This window comes from Eptesicus fuscus, chromosome 21 (genome assembly GCF_027574615.1).
Source record: "Eptesicus fuscus isolate TK198812 chromosome 21, DD_ASM_mEF_20220401, whole genome shotgun sequence".
NCBI lineage: Eukaryota > Metazoa > Chordata > Mammalia > Chiroptera > Vespertilionidae > Eptesicus > Eptesicus fuscus.
Genome location: NC_072493.1, coordinates 28338285 through 28365473, shown reverse-complemented (window position 1 = coordinate 28365473; position 27189 = coordinate 28338285). Strand labels below are relative to the sequence as shown.

The following is a 27189-nucleotide window of genomic DNA, read 5'->3' as shown; positions in this document are numbered from 1 at the left end:
GGGCTGGCCATGCCCTCCGGCGACCCAAGTGGAGGCCCTGGGATCTGGGATTTATTTATCTTCTATAATTGAAACTTTGTAGCCTTGAGTAGAGTTCAGGGCTGGCCATGGTGTGCGAGAAGTTTGGCTTCCTCCATTGCCAGGGAAACCCAAGCCTCCTGCTTGCTCCATGGACACAGCCATCTTGGTTGGGTTAATTTGCATACTCGCTCCTGATTGCCTGGTGGGCGTGGCTTGTGGGTGTAGCAGAGGTAAGGTCAATTTGCATATTACTCTTTTATTAGATAAGAAAGTACTACTTCTACTAATAAAAAGAGCATACATTGATTTAGCAATTACATAAGGCTCTTTACAATATTACCATATTTTCCAGCATATAAGACGACTTTTTAACCCAGGAAAATCTTCTATATGCCCAGTCATCTTATATGCCGGAAAATACGTTAACTCAATCCTCATAATAACATATATGATGCTATTAATTTCCCATTTTCCGTCTGAGGAAACTGAGCTACAGGGTTACTTGGCTGAGGTCACAGCTGGTAGATTGGGATTCATAAAGAACCAATGTGGCTCTATCCTGTGCTTACCGTCTGTCTGAACATGAATCTGCCTTCATAAGCAGACTGATTGCAATTTTCAAGTAATGGAAATCCTTTGGTGATCATAAAATTTGATCTTTGCTGAGCTTTCACAGATGCATTGGTTGCCTCTTGTTTATGAGGTGCAAGCAAAGGCATAAATGAACAAAAGAACCACATGGAAAGAACATTATTGCCATGGCATTAAAGACACATTTGGAATGTTGCTCACAGCATATATCTTGGAAATGTTAAGGAGGGTTTGGGGGAAAGTATGTCCAGGTAGTCTGGATTCTTTTTTAAACACAGTTTTGTCAATTCAGAGATGGGTTACATAAAACCCAGAGGCACAAAGGAATTAAAGTGAAAAATAAGAGCTTGTTGGTTAAAAAGACAAGTTTATATTCCTCTCCATTTACCCAGCTAATTCTGACCCAACTTTGAGATGGAAGCAGGAATGTTTTAGTTTCTGATCCCTCTTTATGAAATTAGACTCCCTGTCCCCAGCTTTTACATGTTCCCAAAGAGACCTATAATTTTCTTCCAAGTTGAATTTTTATCAATAAATGAAATTATTACTTGTTACTGCCTCTCACCTTTTCTAGTCCACACTGACAGTCAGCACACACTGACTACTGCAGCGTCCCACTGAATCCACCAGTCCCTCCCAGTGCACATCTTATTTCCCATGTTTTTCTAGATTTGAAAACTGAGACAGAGAGGGATCATGAAAAATGCAAACCATCCAGTCAGTAAAGGACAGAGCCCAGATTTGAACCATTAAAGTGACTCTGGAGTTGTTGCTTTGACTGCTGCACTGACTGCTTCTCTGTGAGCTCCAGGACCACCCCTGGCCAGTGCTCACTGAGCCCTGGAGCTCAGTGAGTATTGGGGAACAAGTGGATGGGTAAGTGCAGGGAGGGGTGAGCGAATTAATTACTCGACTAGTGCTTACCTTGCTAAGTCACACCTTGCCCGTGAAAGTGCTGCATGCTTTTATATTATTAAACATTTAACCTGAATTTTGACTGGTCAATGAAGTGACCCAAGAATTTGCAAAAACAAAGCTGGAGCCTCCTGCCATTACCACCCTCCCTGAGGATTGATCAGCAGTTGGAAAAGGTTTATTTTTCCTTTATGACTACAGAGGAATCCCGAATAGAACCCGCCAAGGAATGAGGACAGAGTGAGCTGCAGAGAGACAAGAATGGGGGACTCACCCAGACTCTCAATCAGTTCTGGATTCTTACACTCGGGCTCCCTGGAGAAACATCATCCCCGATGGTCCTAAGGGATGGCTGGTTTCCTGGTCTGGGATTTGTGAGCAGAATTAGCTGATTAAAAGGTTAATGTATAATTGTAGACACAGGGTGCCTGGAGGCAACCTTTGACCATTTGCTGTTTAACTGAATTAATGTTGGCCAGTTATAGATCTTCTGCTTGCAAATTTGCCAGCTAATTATTCTGAGTCCTGAATCTGCATTCTGTGTGTGCCACTGGGTTGTCAGCATTATGATTGCTTCAGCCGTGATTTAACCAGAGCCGGCTCTCAAAGCCAGGGGACGTTTTACAAGCAGGACTGCTCCCACACTGGGCTGCAGCATCCTTCCCCCTTTGATTTTAGAAAGATGGTGTTGGTCAGGGTGATGACTCTCCCGTTGCAATTTCTCTGATGTTTCTCAGGCTGCTGCACCGCGAACCTCCCGAGATTGATGGTTGCTCTTGTTCCTTGAGGTTCAGTGCATTCCAGAGGCTGGTGTTTAGAGAGAAGCCTTGCTTCCACAGCCTCCAACCTTGTGTACACTCCTTCGAGTTTGCTGGTGGGGATGGTCATGAGCTTCCTTCAACAACCTGTGTGCAGTGGTTAATTGTGTTCTGGTATCAAATTTGGGTTTCCCAAGAAGCAAATGCCTAGTCAAGGATTTGAGAGGAAGTAGCTTTATCTGGAGGGTGATGTCAGAAAATTACCAACAGAGATGAGGAAATGAGCCCAGGGAGAGAAGATAGCAAATGGAAGGTGCATTATTAAGTCAGATACCACTGTGGGCAACTGGAGCTCAAGTCCACGTGGAAACTGCTATCTCACCTGAGGGGCCAGGGAGCCGGGGTATTTGGTATCAGCTCTCATCAGTTCTGGTCACAGGCTGCTCCTGGGGTTGTGAATTTCCAAAACCCTCTGCTGGGACCATGCTCAGGTAAAGCAGCCTCCTAGAGGTCACAGAGATATCTCAAGGAAGATAATGCAAAGTCCCACGCTACTTGGGAAGCCTGAGGGGTATAAGAGGGGCTCTGACAGTGAACCCTTAAACCTGGATTCAAACTCTGGCTCTACCGTCCTAAATGGATGACCTTGGGCAAGCATTGTTAACTGCATTAAGATGCCAGGCTCCTTGTCCATAAAATGTATCTTATACTAGATACATTGCAGGGCTTGTGGAGATTGAAGGAGATGATGCAACTAGCAAATTTAGCACAGTGCTGGCCATATAGTAAGGGATGAAAAACGTTAGCAATCATAATTTGAGTATATAGAGTATCTTCTCTGTGCCTGTATATGTGGTAGGTGCTTAGAAAGAGAGGTGATTCCTAACTTCATGGGACTTACCGTCTTTGCCTGCTAAGCCTACAACTATTTCTTACTTACTAAATTATCCCTCGTTCAGGGATGTGCCATTTTATGTTCCAAAATATATATCCTAAGTTTTTGACCCCTGGATGAAGTGTCCTAAGGACTTTCAAAGGCAAAGCTGAGGCTTTGGAAGCAATTTTAAATTTTAAATGTTCCAGTAGCCAAATTTACAAATATAAAAAGCGTGGTCAAATTAATTTTAATAACATTTAGTCTAACCTATAAAATATTATCATTTCAATGTGTAATTCATATAAAAGTGATTAATTAGGTATTTTACTTTATTTTTGTTTTTGGTATTCAGTCTTCAAAATCCAACATGTATTTTATACTGACCATTTCAGCCCAGCTGCATTTTAAGGGCTCTGTAGCCATGTGTGGTCATGGCCACCATCTTGGACTGTGAAGGTCTAGTGGACCCTAGAATCCTTTTAGAAGTAACTTCCAATGGGATAGTTAGTTTTCCTCCTCTTCACAGATGACATTGCTCCTTCGCATCTATGAAAGTGAAGTTGGTTTTAACTCAGGCATTATAGAAAATTGACAGATTTTGTAATGAAATTTCACACATGGAAACTGTGGTGAGATTCTTAGCAGGTGTAAAAATCTGACTAACTTATTTCTTTAACTGTAACTGAATGGAAACTGCTGCAGCTGTTCCCATTTGCACTTTTTTCAAATCTCATTGCCAAAAAAAAAATTGTTGGCAACCACAGGAGAAGTATCAACTTACCTCTTCATTTGGGAAATGAAATTAAATCCTCAGCTCATTTCTAAAAGTCACAGATCTGGTACAAGGTAGCAGGCCCAACACATGAGCTGATGTTAAAATATTGATGGCTTTGCTGTTCTCAGGTGCTGCTGCTAACATCTGCAGAAGATTTGGACTGCACTCCTGGATTTCAGCAGAAAGTGTTCCACATCGATCAGCCAGTGGAATTCATCGAGGACCAGGCAATTCTGAACTGTAAGCAATGTCACTTGATATTTCTGGCCTCTTCTCATATTTAAATTCACCAATGTCTGTTAATATGTCTCAGGATGTGGTGTTCCTTACACTAAGCAGTTTTCTACCCATTATTTTCATACTGCTTGATCCAGAGTGGATGGTCTTGAATTAGGGTCTTGCCAGCTTAGAGGTGAACAGAGTCATGTGTATCTAGTATTTGATCACTGGTGAGTGTTTTCCAACCACTCCCACAAAAGGGGTCTGCCACCTTCCAATGTGAGTATTATTCTGTGCAAAGGAAATGAAGTTCATTTCGCCTGGCAGTTCCCTGAGAGCAGAACCATTACCTTCCTGTGGATCACTGTCCTATCTGTATTATGTTGTTCACAGCATTAGATCAAAATAATGGTGAGAGCAGTATGTTGGCTTCTGGATATTTTTAGGCATAGGAATTCAAAACCCTTATTATTTTTTAAAATTTTTATTTTTATTGTTGACATTATTATAAATGTCCCCCAATTCTTCCCCCCCCACCCCCATTTGCCCCTCTCCACCCAGACCCCACCCTTCTCTCCTGGCCGTAACCACATTGTTGTCTGTGTCCATGGGCTATGCATATATGTTCTTTGGCTATTCTCTTCACCTTTTTTTATACCACCCACCCCTCTGACCTCCCCTCTGACGTCTGTCAGTCTGTACCATGTATCTATGACTCTGGTTGTATTTTGTTCATCAGTTTATTTTATTCATTAGATTCCACATATAAGTGAGATCATATGGTATTTGTCTTTCTCTGACTGGCTTATTTCACTGGGCATTATATTTCTTAAGGCTAATAAGATGGTTTTCAGAAAAGAGTCAAAACCTCTACTGGCTATTTGTGGATTAAACTCAAATCCTCCCAAATTCCATTTAATTTCCTTAAAATATGCTCAGACCTGTGTTTATAATCTCTTTATGTTATTTAATGCTGATATTATATTGTTTAATCTTTATGACAGCATGGAATACATTGCTAAACTCATAACAAAAATAGCTTTAGCAGAGTAGAATTTACCACTGATGGTAGACAAATAACCATTTAATTGTAGGTTCTTGAGCATTATTCTTTAACACTTTGGAATGAAGGATATGAAAACAGTGTTGTAATTTGGTCAGCTGCTCCGAGGTCCCTTCAGGGAAGATAATTGTCCATTTGCCCCTCTGGCCTCAGGTTTGCCTTCGAGGCTGGCCCACATTCCTTCATTCCTGTGCTGTGGCTGGCATGTTTAAAGAACAGTTAAAAAAACGACAGCCTGCTTGATTAGATTGTTCTGTGAGGCTGGAGCACAGTTTAAGAGTTGAAAGGAACACAATAATGAAGATGCAATGTCGAGCATCAAGGGAGCTATCCAAGGTGAAGCCCAGGCACATCTTGATGCAATTACGCCAATGAAATCATTTCAATAATTAGAGTTTGTAATGACACGGTGCAGGACTGGCACAATAAGTGAATTCCAATATGTAATTTCATATTCATTTGATCCCTGAGTATGACTCCTGGGTCAGGCCATCAGAAACCCTCATTTGTCTTTTGATTTTGCTATTAATCAGAATCAATATATTTCAAACAAAACTTGGTTTATGAGAACCATTTTTCTGGGTTTCCTCTCATCTGTCTCAGCTACTCTTCTTCACTCTCTCTCTCTCTTACACACACACACACACACACACACACACACTTCTCTTTTTTTCCAGTGATCATCCCCAAATGGTATCTATATTAACACATGTGGAAATGTGAAGCCACCCTGAGTATGGAAATTAATAGTGTTGATATGCAAAGCAGGCTCATACTAGTAAATGTGATTGCTTTTGTAATCTTCACTACACCAAACAGCTTTTAATTCACTGCTGAGAAGCTGGATACAATCATACTTTGGGAGATCTTTTTAATTTAAACTAAACCATACTGTACATTCCAATATCACCGGTGTGTGTGTGTGTGTGTGTGTGTGTGTGTGTGTGTGTGTGTTTTCAATCCCTAAGTAATTTAAGTGGGTTATGGTTGTTGGTTATGTGTAAGCTAGTAAATGGTAAATAGAACTGATTTGATTATCAATGATAGCACATTCAGGAAAAGTCAGTGATATGGGAATTGAGAATTTTAAATATTTATATGTGACTTTGTGTGTGAATTTTAGTCAGCAAAGTCTGACTACTTCTTCTCAGTGAAACTCTAGATCCATATATATTACTAGGGTGGAAAAATACAGGGAGCAGATCTAGTTAGGTACTATTGAGTTCATCTCAAAACAATGGACAAAGGGTTATGAGTATAGACCTTGTGAATATATTTAATTGTGCCTTAATGAAGAAGAAAGTTTTTACAGATTGGAGATGGCCTGTTGGATATTGTTTGGAAAATCTGGATTTCCAGAAGTAGTAGAAGAGATTGCTCTATTCCACTTGCAAGAGGAAATACAAACTCAAGATACTGAATGAACTTTTTCCCTAACCAAGTAACATTTTAAGTCTCTCTCTCCCTTCTCCATGCCTCCCCCTCCCTCTTTCCTCTCTCATTCTCAGTTCTCTCATGCATTTCCTCATAGTTCAACACAAGACCCTTCTGTCTCTGAAAAATGTGATTAAGAAACTGAGTGATAAGTACTGTCAGCATGAACACTATATTGATACAAGGCCAGCATCTGGATGAAAATGGAAAAGTATCAAACAAGACTAGAAAGTGTTAAAATACTTACATATTTGAGGTTGAGATCCAGGAAATGGTTTTGGATATTTTAGTGATATATAAATATAATCTGATATTCTAGGTAATAACAGATATTAAAAGAAACCAGGTTTCTAACATTATCTTGGGCTTATATCATTTTCTCTTTCCAGTTTTACTTTATATTTGCCCTATTTAAGAGCTTTGATTTCCAATCATTGTGAATTTCCAGAAGGTATGAACACAACATAATCAACTGTTGTCTACAATTTTCACTATTCTATAAAGTTGTCTGATAGTGTTGTCTCCTTGCCTGACAGACCTAGTACATCTGCTCCTACCCCATACATCTGCTCATATTCCACTGGCTCTGTGTTCAGCTTTTAGCAAATTATAGGGAATGTTTATTCTGTCCACAGCTCCCTGCTCTTTTTGTTCAGACAGTAATATATCCTTTTATCTTTTTTCATCTTTCTCCTCAATTCTCAATGACTTATCTTTTTCTACTTTAACTGTTACTAACGGTCACCTCCACTCCTTTTATTTCCCTAATATTTTATTCACTGTTCACTTCAATACATCTTTTCTTCAGTTGTTCTAAAGCCTTTTATTTTCTTCACATTCCAATAACTCTTTATTCTACTCTCCTTTCCACTAACTAAACTTACTTTCGTCTTTAAAAGGCCATTTTCAACAAGCTTCTAGGATGAAAACATGGCATCCCACTGTTTTCTTTAATGTGACCAGGGGATCACTTTCATGGTGTCTCTCACTGTGTAAAGCAAAGCCCCCAACTCATGATAACTTCGGCAAAACTTTATTGGCTTCATCTCAGTCTTGAAAGGTGAGCTGGGAAAATATCTGTGATTATTCCCCTATTTGATGAGTATGACAAGAAGAAAGGGGAAGACAGTCTAGAAAGCAGAAACTCAAGAAGGAGACATCCATTCAAGGTCTTTGGTCTCAGGGAGGCATTTGTGATGGGTTTGTGGCAAGAGGCCCTGGTGACCTTCGACACCCAGAACTATCTAACATTGGCACCATGAGATTTGGATAGTGGCTCTGCTGTTAGCCTCCCAGTTGACACCCAGGCTCCAGAAGAATAGCTGGCCTGGAAATCTGACCAGCCACCCAGCTGATAGAGAAAAAGACCATGTGATAAGCCCCTATCTGGTGTGATGGAGAATACAGAACAGCACATTCTGCTTTTCCCTGTCAGCTGAGACAGGGAAAGACCTGTGTTCATCATATTTGCTAGGGAAATCATGATCCTCTAGCCTCTATTAGTGGGAGACATCTTCAACTACCAGTGAAGGACAACCATTGGCCCCCAGCCACTATCAGGTCAGCACTTTTCTTCCACCTTGTTTATCCTTCATGGATCACTCTTCTTGGACCACACAGATACACAGAGGGAAATAGCCACACCTGAGTTCACCTAAAATGCAAACTTATAAGAACTTACACTTAATAAAGGACCTGCATTACTCAGACTAGGCTTGGTGTCAAACAACCCCAGTGACATACGAGAATAGACATTTATTTTTTCATTCAGGTCATGTGGATGCAGGTTGGGCTGCTTTCCTGGGTAGTTCTCCTCCAAGTGGCTGCCTTCCAAGTGGGAACTTGAGTACCCATCCTACTTCTAACTTGGTCCTGCCATCTTGTTCCTTCCAATCACTCTTATACCTCCAAGCTGCAAGACAGGGGGACAATATAAAAGTATGAGGGCTTGGATCCATACTCTTTATTGGTTGAGTGTCGACCTATGAACCAGTGGTTGAGCACCAACCTATAAACCAGGAGGTCACATTTCAATTCCTGGTCAGTGTACATGCTCGTGTTGAGGGCTCCATCCCCAGTGTGGGGTGTGTAGGAGGCAGCCTATCAATGATTCTCTCATCATTGATGTTTCTATATCTCTCTCCCTCTCCCTTCCTCTCTGAAATTAATAAAAATATTTTTAAGAAAAGAGTATGGGAAGACACCCCACATGTTTAGTAACCACCTTAGCTCACAAGGGACATGCATCATTTCTACTTCATGCTATTAGACACACCTAGTCATGTAGGCATCCTAACTACAAACAAGGCTGGGAAATGTACAACACTTAGGTTTAGTGCATTCTCACAGTCTCTATACAGATCCCAACAAAACAGTGTGACCCAAGTTATAAAGAGATTTCCGAAGAGACAGAGACAGACCACAAAGGAAGCAGCCATCTCAGAGTAACTTGGGCCTACATGGGAGAGAGGACAAAGGTCAAGCAGGTGAGCAAGGTCATGTAGCTGTGACTAAATGCTGCCTTTCTAAGCAGGATATGCTTCCCCTGAGCCAGGGAGCTTCTTCCCTGCTCCCTAGTGGAAACACCCAGGGGAGGGACCTCACCTTCTGATGGTTCTGATAAGGAAGGGTTCCAATTGCATTCTCCTGATGATTATCATATTGTGGTTAAGCTCACACAATTGTAAACTCACATTGACTCGAGTTTAAACATATGGCACAGTCACATGCTAACTATGTGGCCATGAGTGAGTTATTTGAATCATCTGAGTTTGAATTATATCATCTCTCTAAGATGGATAATGACAGCCCTTGCTTCTAGAGTTGATGCAATACTGGATGGGAGAATGCTTAGAACATAGCTATGAATAAATGGAAGCTGCTATTATTATTACTATCATTGCTCTTGTTGTTATGTTAGGTTCAATTTCCTTTTAGTGGCCATCTAAACAAAGTGATTTAGAAGATAAATTGTGGGCATTAAACATCTGAAGAGATAAAGAAACACCTAAAGGAGTGATTCTAGGATTTGAATTTCAGGGGCCAGTAGATTTTTCTTTTTTTAATCTTGGATTGATAAGACTGCATTTTAAAACATTATCTTACATCTGGATATGAAAGAAAAAGCGAGCAAATAAATAAGGTGAATATCCACATTTACTTTGGCCAGAATTTTTTAAAAGGTCATTTGGCACCAAAAAACAAAACAAAACAGGAGTAAAGACTAATTACAGAAAAAAAGGGAGTCCTTTAATTTGAGTAAATATTGCTTTGTAAACAATGCACCAACATGTCCTTACTTACCTCATTTTGGTGGGAAATCACTGATCTAAGGCATTAGGTTACTGTTACATTTTTTTGCTCATGACTTTTCTGATAATTCTTCTGAAGTTTCAATATATTTGTTTTTTTCTGGAGAGGCAGGAATAACTCTCAAAAGATTTCTTCATGAAGGGGTACATGCCTATGCTGATAGAAAAGAGAGAGTATGTTTTTAGAAAATATAGCAAATGTATATACACTAGGGACAAATATGGGGACTTTAAAAATGTTTTTATTGATTTCAGAGAGAAAAGAAGAGGAAGGGAGAGATGGAAACATCAATGATGAGAGAGAATCACTGATAAGCTGCCTCTTGCACACCCCACATTGAGGATGGAGCCTGCAACCTGGGCATGTGTCCTGACTGGGAATCGAACCATGACCTCCTGGTTCATAGGTGGACGCTCAACCACTGAGCCAAGCCAGCCAGGCACAAATGTTGGGACTTTTAAAAGGCACACCCAGAGCTAACCATGGTGGCCTCAGTGGCCTTCACAGCTGACTTTACTATGCTTTCTCTAAAGGTGGAGGACCCCCCTGGAACCATCTTAACAGTCATTATGTGCCATTTCATAGGTAAGGATACTAAAGCTGGGCTACCCAAGGTCGTTCTGCTTACAATTGATGTCGAGATTGGAACCCAGGATTTCAGTGCCTTGGCTTTTATTCAGAGTTCCCAGTCTAGTGTCTTGTAATTTTTGTTTATGTTGGTGGTAACATGTTAAGGAAATTTGTCACTTAATTTTCCCATCCACATATATCAACCTGGATGAGATAAAGAAAAACCTCATTTTTTTTTTCTGTCCATAGCTAAGTGCATTCTTCCTCTTTAAATAGAAAAATATAGAAATAGTGCTTCTTTTTTCCTTGTTTTGGGTGAATACAGTGCCAGGTTATTCATGACCCTGCATTCCTGGCTTTCCACCCTCCTCATGAGTTCCTTTAATCAAGGCACTGCTTGGTCATCCCACGTAGACACTGACCTTGGTTAGTGGCAGGTCATCCATAGAGTGCATCCTATTGCATTAATCATATTTGTACTTAACATACATGAGTCAGGGCTTTGGAGGGTGTTTTTAATTGACTATAAATCAAACAGGGAACTTGAAAAATGAAGGCAATTAATGAAAAAGCAATGTGAGAGGTGTTTTGCATCCTAACTGAGGAAATACATCGCCAGTGAATTAAATGTCAAAACAAAGGCCCTTTTGACCCTGCTCGAAAGATTTCATTTGGTTGGTAATAAATGAGTGAACTTTCCAGCCTGGCAGGTGGGGAAATGCCTGTTTCCCGAGTTCAGGTTGACTTGGGCTTTTGTCTGTCTATATTGTTTACCTTCAGAAATTTCCTAAGTTATTTTGTTTTCCTTTTCTGTTTTAGTGATTTTAAAAAAGTGATAATGTTATTTGCATTTTCTGGTTGTGCATAACACGACTAACTTGTATTTACTCTCAGGTGGGGAGATTGATGAACTGATTAGTGAAATTATTTAACATTACCTGTACTGTAGTCTGGAAAGGTCTGATTAAGGTTGAAGTGTCAAGTGGTATATTTGTTTTAAGCTGTTGTGATATGCCAAGAAAAATTACTCTGATGTCACTTAGTTCACCCCATCACTATGAAGGTGATTATACTTTGGGTCAGGTTGGGGACTCCTATTTGCATTAGTGAGAATTTGTCCTATATTTAAACAGAGTCCTATAGGAATGTAATATATGTACATGTTTGCCCTTTCCTCCCACCAACTGTTTGTAATAATCTAGTAATAAGTCAATTAATATTTATTAGGATTCCCATAAATGAATTATACTAACTGCCTCATTTCATAAATGTAAAGTGATATAATAAAGTAACTGCAAAATAAAAAGAACACATGTACAAGTTAGGGGGGTAATAATAAAATGCTAGCAATCCTTTCATTGGACTTGGGTCCTAAATTAACTTTGAAGCTTGGGAAACATGAAATGACAGAGTGGGAGGGCTGAGGAGGTGAGGAATGCAGATGCAGGGGGAGCTCTCTTGGCATCAGTTTTCTTATCAGGAGAACGGAAGAAATAAATAGACAGAGGAATCACACGGTCTGCCCTTGGGCTAAATTTGCTCCACAGATATGTCCTATTTGGCTCTCCTTCTGGGAGTCTAGAGTGTTTCATGAAAGGAATTTGTTGTCAACATTGAGAATTTAACTTTAAAAAATTTATAACTTCTGAGATATTGGCCTCCAGAACATAGACCCCAGAGGCAGGCTGCCTTGATCCAAATCTAAGGTCAGCCCATTACTAACTAAGCATCTTGGGCAAATTATGGGGTGGGGGAAGCTCACCGTGCCTCTGTTTTCTAATTTGGAAAATAAATGTTATAATGATAGCAATCTTAATAACTTATTCTGAGGGTTAAATGTTAATCTATTTATATATAGGGTCTGAGCTGGCTTTAGGAACACCTGGGTCTAGATGCTCATCTACGTGTTATCACATGCCCCTCATTCCTCAGCTCTGCTTTCTGTACCATTCACTCTCAGAGGATTCCCATCAGGTTGGCCACCAGAAGCTCCGCCTTTTATTCCTCCTGCTTAACAACCCAGAGCAACTCTTTTCCAAGTATCTGGCAAACATCTCATGGTTAACTCTCTTGGTCCAGCTTGGGTCAAGTGCCTATCCATGAACCAATCACAGTATCCCAGAAGATTTGGCTTCCCTATTGGCCAGACCTGGGAAACAGAGGGCTGTTCCTTGGAGGGAAGGAGTGTTGCTGGGCTTGCGAAAGCAAGAGAGTCCACCTGAGGGTGTTTTCCTCTATCGCTCAGGTCCCTTCCAGTACTAACAGTTTATGACTGCAGACTGTGATCCGTGCATGAGAATTTTTGGAATGCAGCACACAGGCAAATGGACATGTCTCTTAGGTGGCAGGGAATGAGGACAGCCATCACGCCAGGTTGCTCACTGGTGATGCTGGTGAGCAGACTGCCTCATTAAGGCTGTCACATTCTAAGTGCTGCCATATGGCCTTACTCTTTGACCTGTTGAGTGTCTGTACTCACATGATTCTGGAGCTGGACTAAATATCTGTATCTCTATTTTTCTTCAAGGAATTAAGAATACAATGGTCCCCTTCTTATCTGCTGTTCTGCTATCTTTGGTTTCTGTCACCCGCAGCCAACCGCAGTCTAAAAATATTAAATGTAAAATTCTAGAAATAAACAATTTATAAGTTTTAAATTGTGTGCCATTCAGAGTAGCATGATGAAATCTCATGCTGTCCTACTCCATCCAGCCACAGATGTGAATCAGAATATTTATTTATTTTATCCCAGGCGCTGTACTAGCGACAAAGGATAAAACTTTGAATCAGAAACAAACGATGCCTTCTATGTTGAAGCTTTTATTCTTGTAGAGAGAAAGAGATGGGCCTGATAGAAATAAACACTTAAAGAAACAGGAAAATGATATGTGAAAACTGAAGATAAGTGCCATGAAAGAAAAAAGACAAGGTCGGTCCTATGATAGAGGTTTCTGGAGGGCTGCTACATGAATGGGTGCCAAAGAAGTTTTCCATGAGAAGTGAGACCTGAATTACCGGAAGGAATCAGCCAGGGGGAGATTGGGTTGGTAAACATTTAGGTAGAGGGACCCGGTAGTCATGTAAAAGCACTAAGATGAGAATAGTTTTTCACATTGAGATACTGTGGTCCAGGAAAGTGGATACCATTTTATCCTTTTAATCAACTGCCCTGTGAGTGGGATTATAAGTCCCACTTCATAGGTGAGGGCATAAAGGCTGTTTTAAGGACCCGATGTCTCAAAGGAGGTGCCCATGGTGCAAACACGCTCTGATCCCCTGGCTCTGCATGCTCTCCCCACAGGAAATGCTATATCCAGTTTCCTCCCACACCAGTGCTCCTGCCCTTTCCTTTGAGAACAGACTGGGGTGTTCCCGGGAGCCTCACAGGGCTCTCTGTGTGGATTCCTTGCCTCCATCACTTAACAGTGGGTAGTATTTCCAGTCACTCAACCTCTCAGCTCCTCAGTTTCCTCATCTGTAAAATGGAGGTAGTATTTGGAGGATTGATGAAGAAAACACACGCAGAAGTGTTAGGGCAGTGCCTGCCACATGCAGGCTGTGTATAAAGGTTGTTGTCTTTATCATTTGACACATTAAGGCCAGGGAGGAGAATGGGCACAGTGATGTTCTTGGGATGGGCAGTGCTGTTGTCTGCTATAGGTGGCACAGATAATTTTCAATGAAGTGTGGCTCCTCTTATCTGAAACACATTTTCTTCCTATGCCCTTCAAGTCTCCCTTTCAGGCATGTTCATGCTTTAGGGACACGTGCCTCCACCATCCCCCCGCCCCTGGCCCCCTTCTCCAATACACACATACTCTTAAATCATGTTTGGTCTCTTTGGGCTACATGTTAAAAGGATGCTCCCTGACAAGCATTTGAGAAGTGATTCTTTTCAACCTTAGATCCAGATGTGTTTATGTGTTTCAGCATTTAGGAAACTAATAAAGTGCATATGCTTTATATTGTACAACTCCACCAGGGTTCTGGGGCAGCATCCTGTAATAAAACAGATATTTCTGCAGTGAAACATGAAGATTTACTCTAAGTAGGATAAATAAGACCACAAATACCATCATATTAGTTCAGGCTGGGTTTTGCTGCCAAATGAGTTATGAAAACAGTTTGGGTGTGCTGATCCTCTTGGATTTCAGAATTGGAGACTGAACTCCTTAGGAGAGCATCCCCCTGAAAAGCCAGTCCTCAATCCAGCTACAACACTTAGTTGGCCTCTTCAGAGCCCAGCTGCTTCTGGGGCAGCTGGATGGTGTGATGGCCCAGCCTCCAGGTTCCAGCCGCCCTCCCACCCCCCTCCCCGACCCTGCTTCTACTTCTGAGCAACTTGATAAATGATGTGTTGGCAAGCCACCCTGAAAAGTGGCCAATTGCTGCACCAGACTATTTTATCCCCAATTGAAGCCCAAGCAGTTGCCAGCCATCCAGGTCTCTCTTAACTGTGTGTGTCAGCTGATTCCAGAGACCTCCCAGAAGATCTATTTTTAGCTAAAATTGGTTTTCATTTTCATATGTATACATTAAATTCCATGAGGACAGAGGGAATTCCAAATGAGGAAACATTGATTTTGAATAACATGAAAGAAATAATTAGTGCTTGAAAACACTTCAAACTATGAGTCAAAACCTCTAAGGAATATGGTTAGCACTGCATTTTTCAGTGCAAGGAAGTTTGTCTAATTAAAAACAAAAAGTGAGGGTGAGTGGGGATAAATCAGGCTAAAAAAGGGATTCAGCATTAAATTCCAGGCACTGAAATTGCCTGGGTTAGAACCAGGCCTTTGTCCATATTGGAGAGGGGTGGAGGAGCATGGCAGCTCTGATTAAGCTTCCAGGTGTTTCTTTTAATTTGGAGCAAGGTCAAGGCAGTTTCTAGAGTGAGTGAGGCCTAAGATGAAGATGTGTATAAAAATTGTTTTATGCCCAATTGCCTGTTTTGCTTTGGAAATAGCCTAATTCATTTTTTTGCTTTCATCATTTACATTTCTGATCAGGCACATTTTTGCGATGGGCATAGCCCAAGGAGAGGTGGTGTGTTCTCTGTTTGAAAGTACTGTGTCAGCTACAATTACAATTTAGTGACTTTATCAGTTCTGATAAACCCTCACCAACTCAAGACTTTCAACAGGGATTTAATGAAAGGAAATCGTGTATCTCACAGGTTCATCCAAAGAAGTGAATCACAAGGCCTCACAAAGAACAGCAAGTAAGGAAGTTCCAAGAATTTCAGCAGTGGAAGGAAACCCAGAGAGAGTTAGAACAGTGCTTTTCAAGCATTCTGGAGCAGAAGACAGACTTTTGTTGTATTTTATTTTGTTTCCATGAATTTCAGACTGGCACTTCTGTTAAAAAAAATCAGACTGTAATTTTGATAAGTTAGAAACATTAATCATAGAAATATAAAGTGAACATAAGCCCAAGCCCTGGCCCATAGCTCAGTTGTGGGGTTCGATCCCCGATCAGGGCACATTCATGAATCAACCAATGAATGCATAAATAAGTGGAGCAACAAATCTCTCTCTCTATCCCCCCCCCAATCAATCAATCAATCAATCAAAAATTTTTAAAAATTTTAAGTGAACACAAGTCCAAATTCATCAATAAAAAACAGGCCAATAAGATGATAAATCTGACTCAAGGAACATTTGAAGAGCTAGGTATTTATAGGCAATTTGATAATAAAGGAGTCCTATCTAATAATAGACAAATATGCAAATTGACCATACCTCCGACACGCCCACAAGCCACACCCACATCCAATCAGAGCAAGTATGCAAATTAACCCAAACCAAGATGGCTACAGCCAAAGAGAGCAAGGTTTCCTAGGTAACAGAGGAAGCCAAGCTTTTCGCCTGCCCTTGCCAGGCCTAAGCCTCCACTCAAGCTACAAAGTTTCAATTACAGAAGGTAAACAAATGGCAGCAGAATGGAGCTTGAGAGAGCAGGCCAGGGTTACCGCCACCAACAGGGGAAGCAAAGCTTTCCGCACACCCTGGCTGGGCCCACCCGCTTAAGGCAACAAAGTTTCAATTATAACCCCAACACAAATGGCTGCCAGCCTCGGCCTCGGAGGGAGGCCTAGGCTTGGCTCCACTCCAGGCTACAAAGTTTCAATTGTAGAAGGAAAATAAATTCCAGATACCAGGGCCTCTGCTTGGGTTGGCAGGGGGCATGGCAGGCCTGCAAATCACTACAGGCCCCTCGCTCAGGCCGCCCCACACCCCAAGGGAACCCCCACCTGATCCGGGACGCCGTTCAGGGCAAACCAGCTGGCCCCCCACCCCTGTACCAGGCCTCTAGCCTATCTAATAAAAGAGTACTATGCAGATTGATCATCACTGCAACACACAATATAGCTGCCCCCATGTGGTCAAAGATCCTGCCCCCATGTGAACACAAGATGGCCACCACAAGATGGCCAGCAGGAGAGGGCAGTTGGGAGGCATCCGACCTGCAAGGGAGGGCAGTTGGGAGGCACCCTGCCTGCAAGGGAGGGCAGTTGAGAGGGACCAAGCCTGCAAGGGAGGGCAGTTGGAGGTGATCAACCCTGCAGGAGAGGGCAGTTAGGGGTGACCAGGCCGGCAGAGGAGGGAAGTTCGGGGCAAACAGGCTGGCAGCAGAGTGGTTAGGGGGTGATCAGGCTGGCAGGCAGAAGCGGTTAGGGGCAATCAGGAAGGCAGGCAGGCAAGCAGTTGGGAGCCAGCAGTCCTGGATTGTGAGAGGGATGTCCGACTGCCCGTTTTCCGACTGCCCTGGGATCGGGCCTAAACGAGCAGTCGGAAATCCCTTGAGGGGTCCCAGATTGGAGAGGGTACAGGCTGGGCTGAGGGACAACCCCCCTCCGTGCACGAATTTCGTGTACCGGGCCTCTAGTATTAGAATAATTTTATTGGGCAATGTACAAAGCTGGTTAATGTCCTACAGGGCACGTAACTAACTATTGGGGTTATTATTCCTACTGAATATTATTTACATCTCTAGTATGCAGAAATCTACAAATTAACATATAATTTTACTAAATATGCAACCTTCAATGAGATGAACAAATTCTATTTTTCTGGAGAGTTAAATAATCCCTGACTATACCTGTCAGGTAACTTTGAAAGGACTTCACTTCCAAATATAGTATTGCCTTAATTTGAAGTTTTAAATACTTTTTCTTAACAATATAATAAAAACTATTACTATGAAAATGAAAATAAAAAACCAAGACATACAAAAATATAAGCATTAAAGAAATTAGATTCAATAGATTCCTCTATTAAAGTTCTTTCAGTCAATATAAGCATTAAAGAAATTAGATTCCAAATTAGATTTCTCTATTAAAGTTCTTTCAGTCATTGTGCTCATCTGATCATAGGCCCTGTACGAGTTTGGACACTGTTCTGAGGGCCACACTTGTATGCTTGGGTACCTTTATAGGAACTGAGCTTCAGATAACTTCCAGTTTTGAAAGAAAAGCTCATTGACTTGGAATGATGTCAAGAGGCCCCTCTGTGATCTGGGAGACAGGCCCAGAAACTGGAAGCCGATTCCTTGAAGACCTGGGTTTTAGTCATTTGTCCAAACTGCTCAGAGAAAAATTCCTCAAAAATTACCAGACAAGTTGTGGCAATAGAGCAAAGGTACATTCACTAAATCTCACTTCCATTAAGAGCACCACTGTGACCAAATCTTAGCAATGATTCAGAAGATGCAAGTCAGAGGGGACATTTATAGGGGTTGAGGGAAGCTCTAGGCTCTTGTGATTTCAGGTAGGAAACTGGCATGGGGTAAAGTTGATGACATACTAACAAGGTCATTAGCTAAGTCTTATGCTATTTATTTGTTTGTTTGTTTGTTTGTTTTCTCATAAATGAGCTGTTTGCCCATGTAGAACTAGTCTCTCAGGTAGACTGATCTTCATCAATTTCCTGAAACACACAGTGAAGTTTATACTGGTTTAGTCTTATCTTTCTTGGGGGGAAAAAAAAACAAAAACAAGACAGGTTGACAGAAGTGGTCTCAGTTCTTGATCTTAATAGCAATGCTGTATTGATGGGAGTGGTCTCAGTTCTGGTACATGATAGTTTGTATTTGTTCTAAGTCAGAACTTCCCAAACCTCTGTTGATGGAAAACTGTGGTGATAGGAATGCAAATGGGGAAAGTGTTTTAAAATGAAATAAAGTTGGGGAATGCTAGTTTTTTGTTTGTTTTGTTTTCTAACTGAGAACTGCTCAGACCTTTAAAACAAGAAAATGCAGTGAATGTTCTGCAGACACACCTCAGGGCCTAACTTATTCCCAGTCTAAGAAAGCACTCATTCAGTCCTCCCTAAGCTTCAGAGCTCCACTCACCTCCACCCCATCTATCCAAGAAACTTCTTGAACTGTCAGAATGCAAAATGCTTTTCACTCTCCCCTGGGACCAGGGAAGATATGAGCCTCTGAGACTCAAATCTTGCCTTTCTTCTTGAGGAGAGGGGAAGGCGGAAATATATATAATTCTTTCTCATTGTGCTGAGCTCATGGGAAATAAGAGAGTAAAATGCTTGGGAAAATATGCATCTTTACAATATAAAGCTCCATAGCCTAATGGTTATGGGCTTTTCTGAGTAAAGCCAGACCTTCTGGGATCCAGGGACCCTTCCCATCTTGTCTCCCTGTCCAGCAGTACCTCTGTCTTCTTCACCTGGTTGAAAGGTCTCTGGGAGGGTGGGAACGTCACCTCAATGAAATCCTGAGTTAGCTCTACCTAAACTTAGGGTTAAATGCTTGAAAATTAGAAAGCCCTTTTCTCTCTTGGTAAAGCCTGGGTTTCAAGACTTGTTTCACTAAAGTCTTTAGGCTCAATATTGAATCTTTCACTTTGCATTCCTGATTCAACAGCTTAATCCTCCCTAAGGCAACAGATGCCTCTGGCAAATATGGGAGAGGTCAACTAAGAAAATCTGAAAAAAGCACACAGTAAATTCCAGTGGATGGACCCTGTTACTTGAGGCACAAACCCAGGCTTACAAAAGGTTGGAAGCCACCCTATAACCACCCAGGAGTTGAGGGCAGAGATGATTCCTGAACCCCTCCTGTGGGTTGGGGCTTCTGACTGCTTGCCTGTCTTAGAATGTTCTCAGGGATTAGATCAATTTGAGTGGAGGGAGAGGCATCAATGCTGGCAACTGGCAGGGAGTCAGGGAGCAAGGGGCAGCCTTTAGGGAATTTACAAACCTCTAGGAAGTTATTGATGAATTGAGCACTAAAATCTGATATTTTTATCTTTACCCACTGCAAAGTACCAAAAGTTTATCTTCAATGTTTATGCTCTCAGAGGTGTCATCTGAGTATCTAAGATTGAGACATTGAAAAGTAGGACAGATATGACTTTTCTGAGCATTGTAAAGAGGCAGCCAACAGACTTTGCCGTGTTATATGAGCTGCCTAACTTCTCAGAGGCCAAAATGGGCTTTCTATTTTCTCACGTTCCCCCATTTGCTGATAGAATTTTCTCCCACCCCATAATCATGACACCAGCTACATCCTTGATCGATACTTCCGGTATGTTCCTCCTATTCTTATTCAGCCCACACTAGCTCTACACTGTTCCAGAGAGAGGAGCCAGTGTTGCCTGAAGTATAGCGGTCTGGAACATCTTATTACCACCCCAGCTCTGTTTCTCACAGTATGTCTGGCAGACAAACACCTAGATTTGAATGCCAGCTCTAACCCTGGGGGAAATTACTTAACTTCTCTGAGTTTCCATTTCTGCTAAGAGGCAAGCATTCAGTGAGATGCTGAAGGTAAATCTGAGGCTGACACACAGCCACTGCTCAGAAAATGGCAGCTACTTAGATCAATTAATGTAATTTGATGATGGGTTTCCAAACCTCACTTTGAGCTCTATGAGTAAATGGTCTATGCTGATAGATTTTGTTCAGCCTCTCCCTGCCACTCCACATATTTTCCCACTTTGCAATGGAAGTCCCTGGCCTCTTGAGTGCAGCACCCTCTTTCTCTGTTACCCACGCAATTCCCCAGTAAACTGGCTCTCTGCACAAGGACCTGGCTGAGTGGTCTGAATGTCTTTAGTTTATTATTAAAATGTTTGCCGTTACATTTACATAGTACTGGGCTGGGTTGATTGCTTCATATATTGATGCTACTAAAGTGGATACTGAATGTTTTGCCTGCCAGGGGCCTTCATCTAGCTCAGCCTGAGCATATAGAACAGTGATTTGAATGGGAGCATTTGCTCTGTTATTTTGGTGATGGATTTAGGGAAATGGAAAGTAGAAAATTGCTTTGTTTTTGGACATTTTCCAGGTCCATCCTAGTTATGGGTAACACTTGCTTGGTTGGTGGATTGAAGGAGGCCAGCTGCTATTCGAATAGCCCAAATCAATGGCCAGTGCTGCCTATTAGCAAACTTGTCATGCTCACAGTGGTGAAAAGCATCTTGTAATTATGAATTAACAATTTCTCTATGATGCTATTTTTATAAGTTGATCAGCCCTTCAAAGTAATATTGATATTAAGGTCAACTCTACTTTTGTGATGATATTCTTCAGAAGATTTAAATACAATGCCTGGCCTGGAGTGGGGGAGTTCACACTCTGAACCTCAGTTTCTACATGTGTAGAACAGGTTAAATAATGCCCTACTCCTGGAGCTATGAAAATCCAATGAGATAGAATCTCTGAAACATTTTTAAAGCCTTTATGCATTACTCTCTGTTGCCCAGTGCCTCTTTAGGAAAGATTTCCCCCTGTATTTATGTCAGCTCTTTCCAATGGAATGTGTAGTTTGCCCTTATTATTTCCAACCTCGGTGTTTTGTTGTTGCTATTGGTTGTCTTTATTCTTGTGTAATATGTTTGTAAAAGTCACATATTCAAGGGTGACTCAGTGACTGGGCTTATCCAAGACTTATGTGAAAGGGTTTGGGTCTGCAGGCCTAGGCCTCCATTTTAGATTATGTTATAGGTTTGAGCCTCCAGAAAGCTGACTCTGAGATGGAGATTGGTGTGCAGGAAGCTAGTTAGGGAGTGCTTTGGGGGTCATTACCTGTGGAAGGGAGGGAAAGGAAGCAGCTTTGGCTAGAGATGAAGCTGAGCTCTGATGCAGTCTCACCAAAAGCTTGGCCAATCCCCCTGGGAACTCTGAAACCAAGATGGCCCTCACAGTGGTCCTGAGTTGGACAAGGGAACCAGGCTTTTATAGCTCAATGGTGATCTCTTATTAGATGAGGGTAGTGGGAAGGAACATGGCCATAGGGAGAAGTTGGTCTTTACCAAAGGCAATTCCTTAGAGGGCTGACAACTTAAGGCTGTCCCCTAAGACTGGGAAAATAAATCCTTCACCCTGAAGAGAAATCTGACAGATGCATTAAGGCATTCACTGCTCTTAAGAAGAAAACAAAACCATCTGGTACGCCCTGAGATAGCTTCCATTAGTCACTGCTACCCTTAGAGACAGACACCCACTTCCTAGTGTTGTTACCTGATACAATGGGAGAAAGAGGGAGGCCACTGTCTGACTTCTCCCCTGTGATACTATATCTAATACCTGGTTTGTGGCCCATGCCCACCCTTCTCTTCCAGCTCCCACCCCTTCTGAGCATGGCAGCACCCTAATTTAAATTGTTTAAAAATCTGTAACCCACCCAATTTCTATCTTCCAGTTATCCTGTTATTAACTTTCAGATGTGATTACTTATGTGTGTGTATGTGTGTTCTTACAAACATAAATTTTGTATGAAGTTAGGTATAAGTGAGTTTTCAGCTCAGTCTACCATTTTGAATAAAAGTCTTCAAAGTATTATGAAACAGATGCAGTTTACTATGTAAAAATATAAATATTTTTCTGAGCAGAAAAGGAATATAATTTTAACTTTTTAATGAAATAAAAATATAGACTAGCATTTTCTGAAGAAATATAATAAATAGAATGCTGAGTCATAAAAATAATTTTCTTGATTCATCCATTTTAACTCTAGAGAGTGAAGACAGAATCCATCTCAGGGACTTGAAAATGGGAATGCATTCTTGCTCTGATGGAGCATGTTACATTTTAAGTGTGTTAAGCTATTTCAGCCGACCCTTGCACTAGGAAAAGGAGGGGCTGGATGCTTTGGGAAGTGTTTTTAAAAATATATTCCTGTGCCAACACTCTTTTCCTTGTATAAAATATGCAACCTGAACTCCCATGAATATCAAATGCTGAAGTGAAAAAGACAGTTCTCTAAAAAGAAAAGAATCTTATTTAGTTGATGCCTAATGATGATTGAGTCATAGTCGCCTAAGGACAATTCATTCTTTTTTATAGGTTTACATTCTTTCATTTAACCGCATTTGATAGTGTATTCTATAGACCCAGTCTATATTAAAGACTTTCAGAAAATTAAAAGATTTATGTTTGAGTATCTTTGCTTGGAGCACAATTTATAATAGGGAAAATTGATAAACAGTGCATGGAAAAATTATATAAATTCTGGTGGTGCATCCATATGACTGAATGTTATCTAGTCATGAAAAATATTTAAGGAACCTGACTGGTATGGCTCAGTAATTGAGCATTGGCCTGTTAACCAGGAGGTCAAAGTTCAATTCCAGATCAGGGCACATGCCCAGATTGCGGGTTCAATCCACAGTAGGGAGCATTCAGAAGGGAGCCAATGGATGATTCTCTTTCATCATTGATGTTTCTGTCTCTCCCTCTGCCTTCCTCTCTCTGAAATCAATAAAAACATATTTTTAAAAAGTTAAGAAAAGTAATGGTTATTTTCTTTAAGAAATATTTAAGGACATGGGAAAATGTCATGATCAAATGTTAAGTAAAAAAAGCAGAATTCAACACAATACATTTGTAAACCCACCTAGATATTAAATGCAATATTGTTTTTTTTTTTTTTTTAATATTTTTTATTGAGGTATTATATGTGTACATATCTTACCATTACCCCCCCCCACCCCACACCCACACATGCCCTCCCCCCCCAGAGTTTTGCGTCCATTGTTTATGCTTATATGCATGCATACAAGTCCTTCATTTGATTTCATAACTCCCCCACCTCTCCCTAACTTTCCCCCTGTAATTTGAAAGTCTGTTTGATGCTTTACTGTCTCTGTATCTATCTTTTTGTTCGTCACTTTATACTGATCTTTACTATCCCTAAATGAGTGGGATCATGTGGTATTTTTCTTTCATTGACTGGCTTATTTCACTTAGCATAATGTTCTCCAATTCCATCCAGGTTGCTGCAAATGATGAGAATTCCTTCTTTTTTATGGCAGCATAGTATTCCATTGTGTAGATGTACCACAGTTTTCTGATCCAGTCATCTGCTGACGGGCACCTAGGCTGTTTCCAAATCTTAGCTATGGTGAATTGTGCTGCTATGAACATAGGGGTGCATATATCCTTTCTGATTGGTGTTTCTAGTTTCTTCGGATATATTCCCAGGAGTGGGATTACTGGGTCAAATGGGAGTTCCATTTTCAGTTTTTTGAGGAAGCTCCATACTGTTCTCCACAGTGGCTGCACCAGTCTGCATTCCCACCAGCAGTGCACGAGGGTTCCTTTTTCTCCGCATCCTCGCCAACACTTGTCGTTTGTTGATTTGTTGATGATAGCCATTCTGACAGGTGTGAGATGGTACCGCATTGTTGTTTTGATTTGCATCTCTCGGATAATTAGTGACGTTGAGCATGTTTTCATGTGTCTCTTGGCCTTCCTTCTGTCTTCTTTTGAAAAGCTTCTATTTAGGTCTGTTGCCCATTTCTTTATTGGATCATTTATCTTCCTTTTATTAAGTTGTATAAGCTGCATGTAGATGTTGGAGATCAAACCTTTATCAGTGATGCCATTTGCGAATATGTTCTCCCATGCAGTAGGCCTTCTTGTTGTTTTGTTAATGGTTTCTTTTGCTGTGAAAAAGCTTTTTATTTTGATGTAGTCCCATTTGTTAATTTTCTCTTTAGCTTCCATTGCCCTAGGGGCAGTGTCAGTGAAGAATTTCTTTTGGCATATGTCTGAGATTTTGCTACCTGTGGATTCCTCTAGTATTTTTATGGTTTCCCGTCTTATGTTTAAGTCCTGTATCCATTTTGAGTTTATTTTTGTGTATGGCGTAAGTTGGTGATCAAGCTTCATTTTTTTGCATGTATCTGTCCAATTTTCCCAACACCATTTATTGAAGAGACTGTCTTGACTCCATTGTATGTTCATGCCTCCTTTGTCAAATATTAATTGAGCATAGTGGTTTGGGTCAATATCTGGATTCTCTAATCTGTTCCACTGATCTATATGTCTGTTCTTGTGCCAGTACCAGGCTGTTTTGAGAACAGTGGCTTTGTAATACAGCTTGAAATCTGGTATTGAGATCCCTCCTACTTTATTCTTCTTTCGCAGGATTGCTGTGGCTATTCGGGGTCTTTTTTTATTCCAGATGAATTTTTGGAGAGTTCTTTCAAGGTCGGTGAAATATGCCATTGGTATTTTAATGGGGAGTGCATTGAATCTATAGATTGCTTTGGGTAGTATGGACATTTTAATGATGTTGATTCTACCAATCCATGAACATGGTATGTTCTTCCATCTGTTTACGTCTTCCTCTATCTCTTTTTTCAGTGTCCTGTAGTTTTCCGTGTATAGGTCTTTTACCTCCTTAGTTAAGTTTATTCCTAGGTATCTTAATTTTTTTGGTGCGATGGTAAATGGAATTGCCTTTTTAGTCTCTCTGTCTGTAAGTTCACTATTGGTGTATAGAAAGGCCATAGATTTCTTGGCGTTAATTTTGTATCCTGCTACATTGCCAAATTCATTTATTAAGTCTATTAGTTTTTTGACGGAGTCTTTCGGATTTTTTATGTACAATATCATGTCGTCTGCAAATAAAGACAGCTTTACTTGTTCTTTTCCAATTTGGATGCCTTTTATTTCTTCTTCTTGTCTAATTGCAATGGCTAATACTTCCAGTACTATGTCAAACAGGAGTGGTGAGAGTGGGCATCCCTGTCTTGTTCCTGTTCTTAGGGGAAATGTTTTTAGTTTTTGTCCATTGAGTATGATGTTTGCTGTGGGTTTATCATATATAGCTTTTATTATGTTGAGGTATGAGCCTTCTATTCCCACCTTGTTGAGAGTTTTTATCAAGAAAGGGTGTTGGATTTTGTCAAATGCTTTTTCTGCATCAATTGATATGACTATGTGATTTTTATCTCTCAATTTGTTTATGTGATGTATCACGTTTATTGATTTGCGGATATTATACCATCCTTGCATTCCTGGGATAAATCCTACTTGGTCATGGTGTATGATCTTTCTGATGTACTGCTGGAGCCGATTTGCTAGAATTTTGTTGAGGATTTTGGCATCTATGTTCATGAGGGATATTGGCCTGTAATTCTCTTTCATTGTGTTGTCTTTATCTGGTTTTGGTATTAGGGTGATGCTGGCTTCATAGAAGGAGCTTGGAAGTGTTCCTTCCTCTTGAATTTTTTGAAATAGTCTGAGGAGGATAGGTTTTAGTTCTTCCTTGAATGTTTGGTAAAACTCTCCTGTGAAGCCATCAGGCCCCGGGCTTTTGTTTGCCGGAAGCTTCTTGATGACTGCTTCAATTTCGTCCATAGTTATTGGCCTATTGAGCTCTTTAGATTCTTCTTGATTGATTTTAGGAAGGTTATATTTTTCTAGGAATATGTCCATTTCCTCCAGGTTGTCCAGTTTGTTGGAATAGAGTTGTTCGTAGTATTTTGTAACAATCCTTTGTATCTCAGCGGGGTCTGTTGTTATTTCACCTCTTTCATTTCTGATTTTGTTTATTTGGGTCCTCTCTCTTTGCTTCTTGGTGAGCCTGGCTAGAGGTCCATCAATCTTGTTTATCCTTTCAAAGAACCAGCTCTTGGTTTTGTTGATCTTTCGTATTGTTTCTTTGGTCTCTATGTCATTTATCTCCGCTCTGATCTTTGTTATTTCCTTCCTTCTGGTTACAGTGGGCTTTTCTTGCTGCTCTTTTTCTAGCTCTTTGAGTTGTAGGGTTAAGTAATTTATTACCATTGATTCTTGTTTTTTGCAATAGGCTTGTAGAGCTATGAACTTCCCTCTCAAGACTGCTTTCGCTGTATCCCAAAGATTTTGGATTGTTGTGTTTTCATTGTCATTTGTTGCCATGATGTTTTTTATTTCTTCCTTGATCTCTCTGGTGACCCAGTCATGGTTTAATAGCATGCTGTTTAGTCTCCAAGTGTTTGATTTCTTTGGATTGTATTTATTGTAGTTGATTTCCAGTTTAATGCCACTGTGATCTGAGAAGACGCTTGATATAATTTCTATCTTCTTGAATTTGAAGAGACTTTGCCTGTGACCCAGCATATGGTCTATCTTTGAAAATGACCCATGTGCACTTGAGAAGAATGTATATTCTGTGGCTTTGGGGTGAAATGTTCTAAAGATGTCAATTAATTCCATCTGGTCTAGTGATTCATTTAGGATTGCTGTTTCTTTGCTGATTTTTTGTTTAGAGGATTTGTCCAGTGGTGATAGTGGGGTATTAAAGTCTCCTACTATGATTGTATTGCTATTAATCTCTCCCTTGAAATCTTCCAGGAGTTTTTTTATGTATTTGGGTGCTCCTATATTGGGAGCATATATGTTTACCAGAATTATTT

General features: G+C 40.7%; 1 protein-coding gene across 12 annotated transcripts in view; it reads left to right on the top strand.

The window, feature by feature from the left end:
* Positions 1–27189, top strand: part of CDH13 (cadherin 13) — a 1044015-nt gene that overhangs the window by 209495 nt on the left and 807331 nt on the right. For all 12 annotated transcript variants that reach the window (XM_008139707.3, XM_054709950.1, XM_054709951.1 and 9 more), the window contains exon 2: positions 4066–4177. In XM_008139707.3, coding sequence (XP_008137929.2) covers positions 4066–4177 — 112 coding nt within the window. The remainder of the gene's footprint in view (positions 1–4065; positions 4178–27189) is intronic.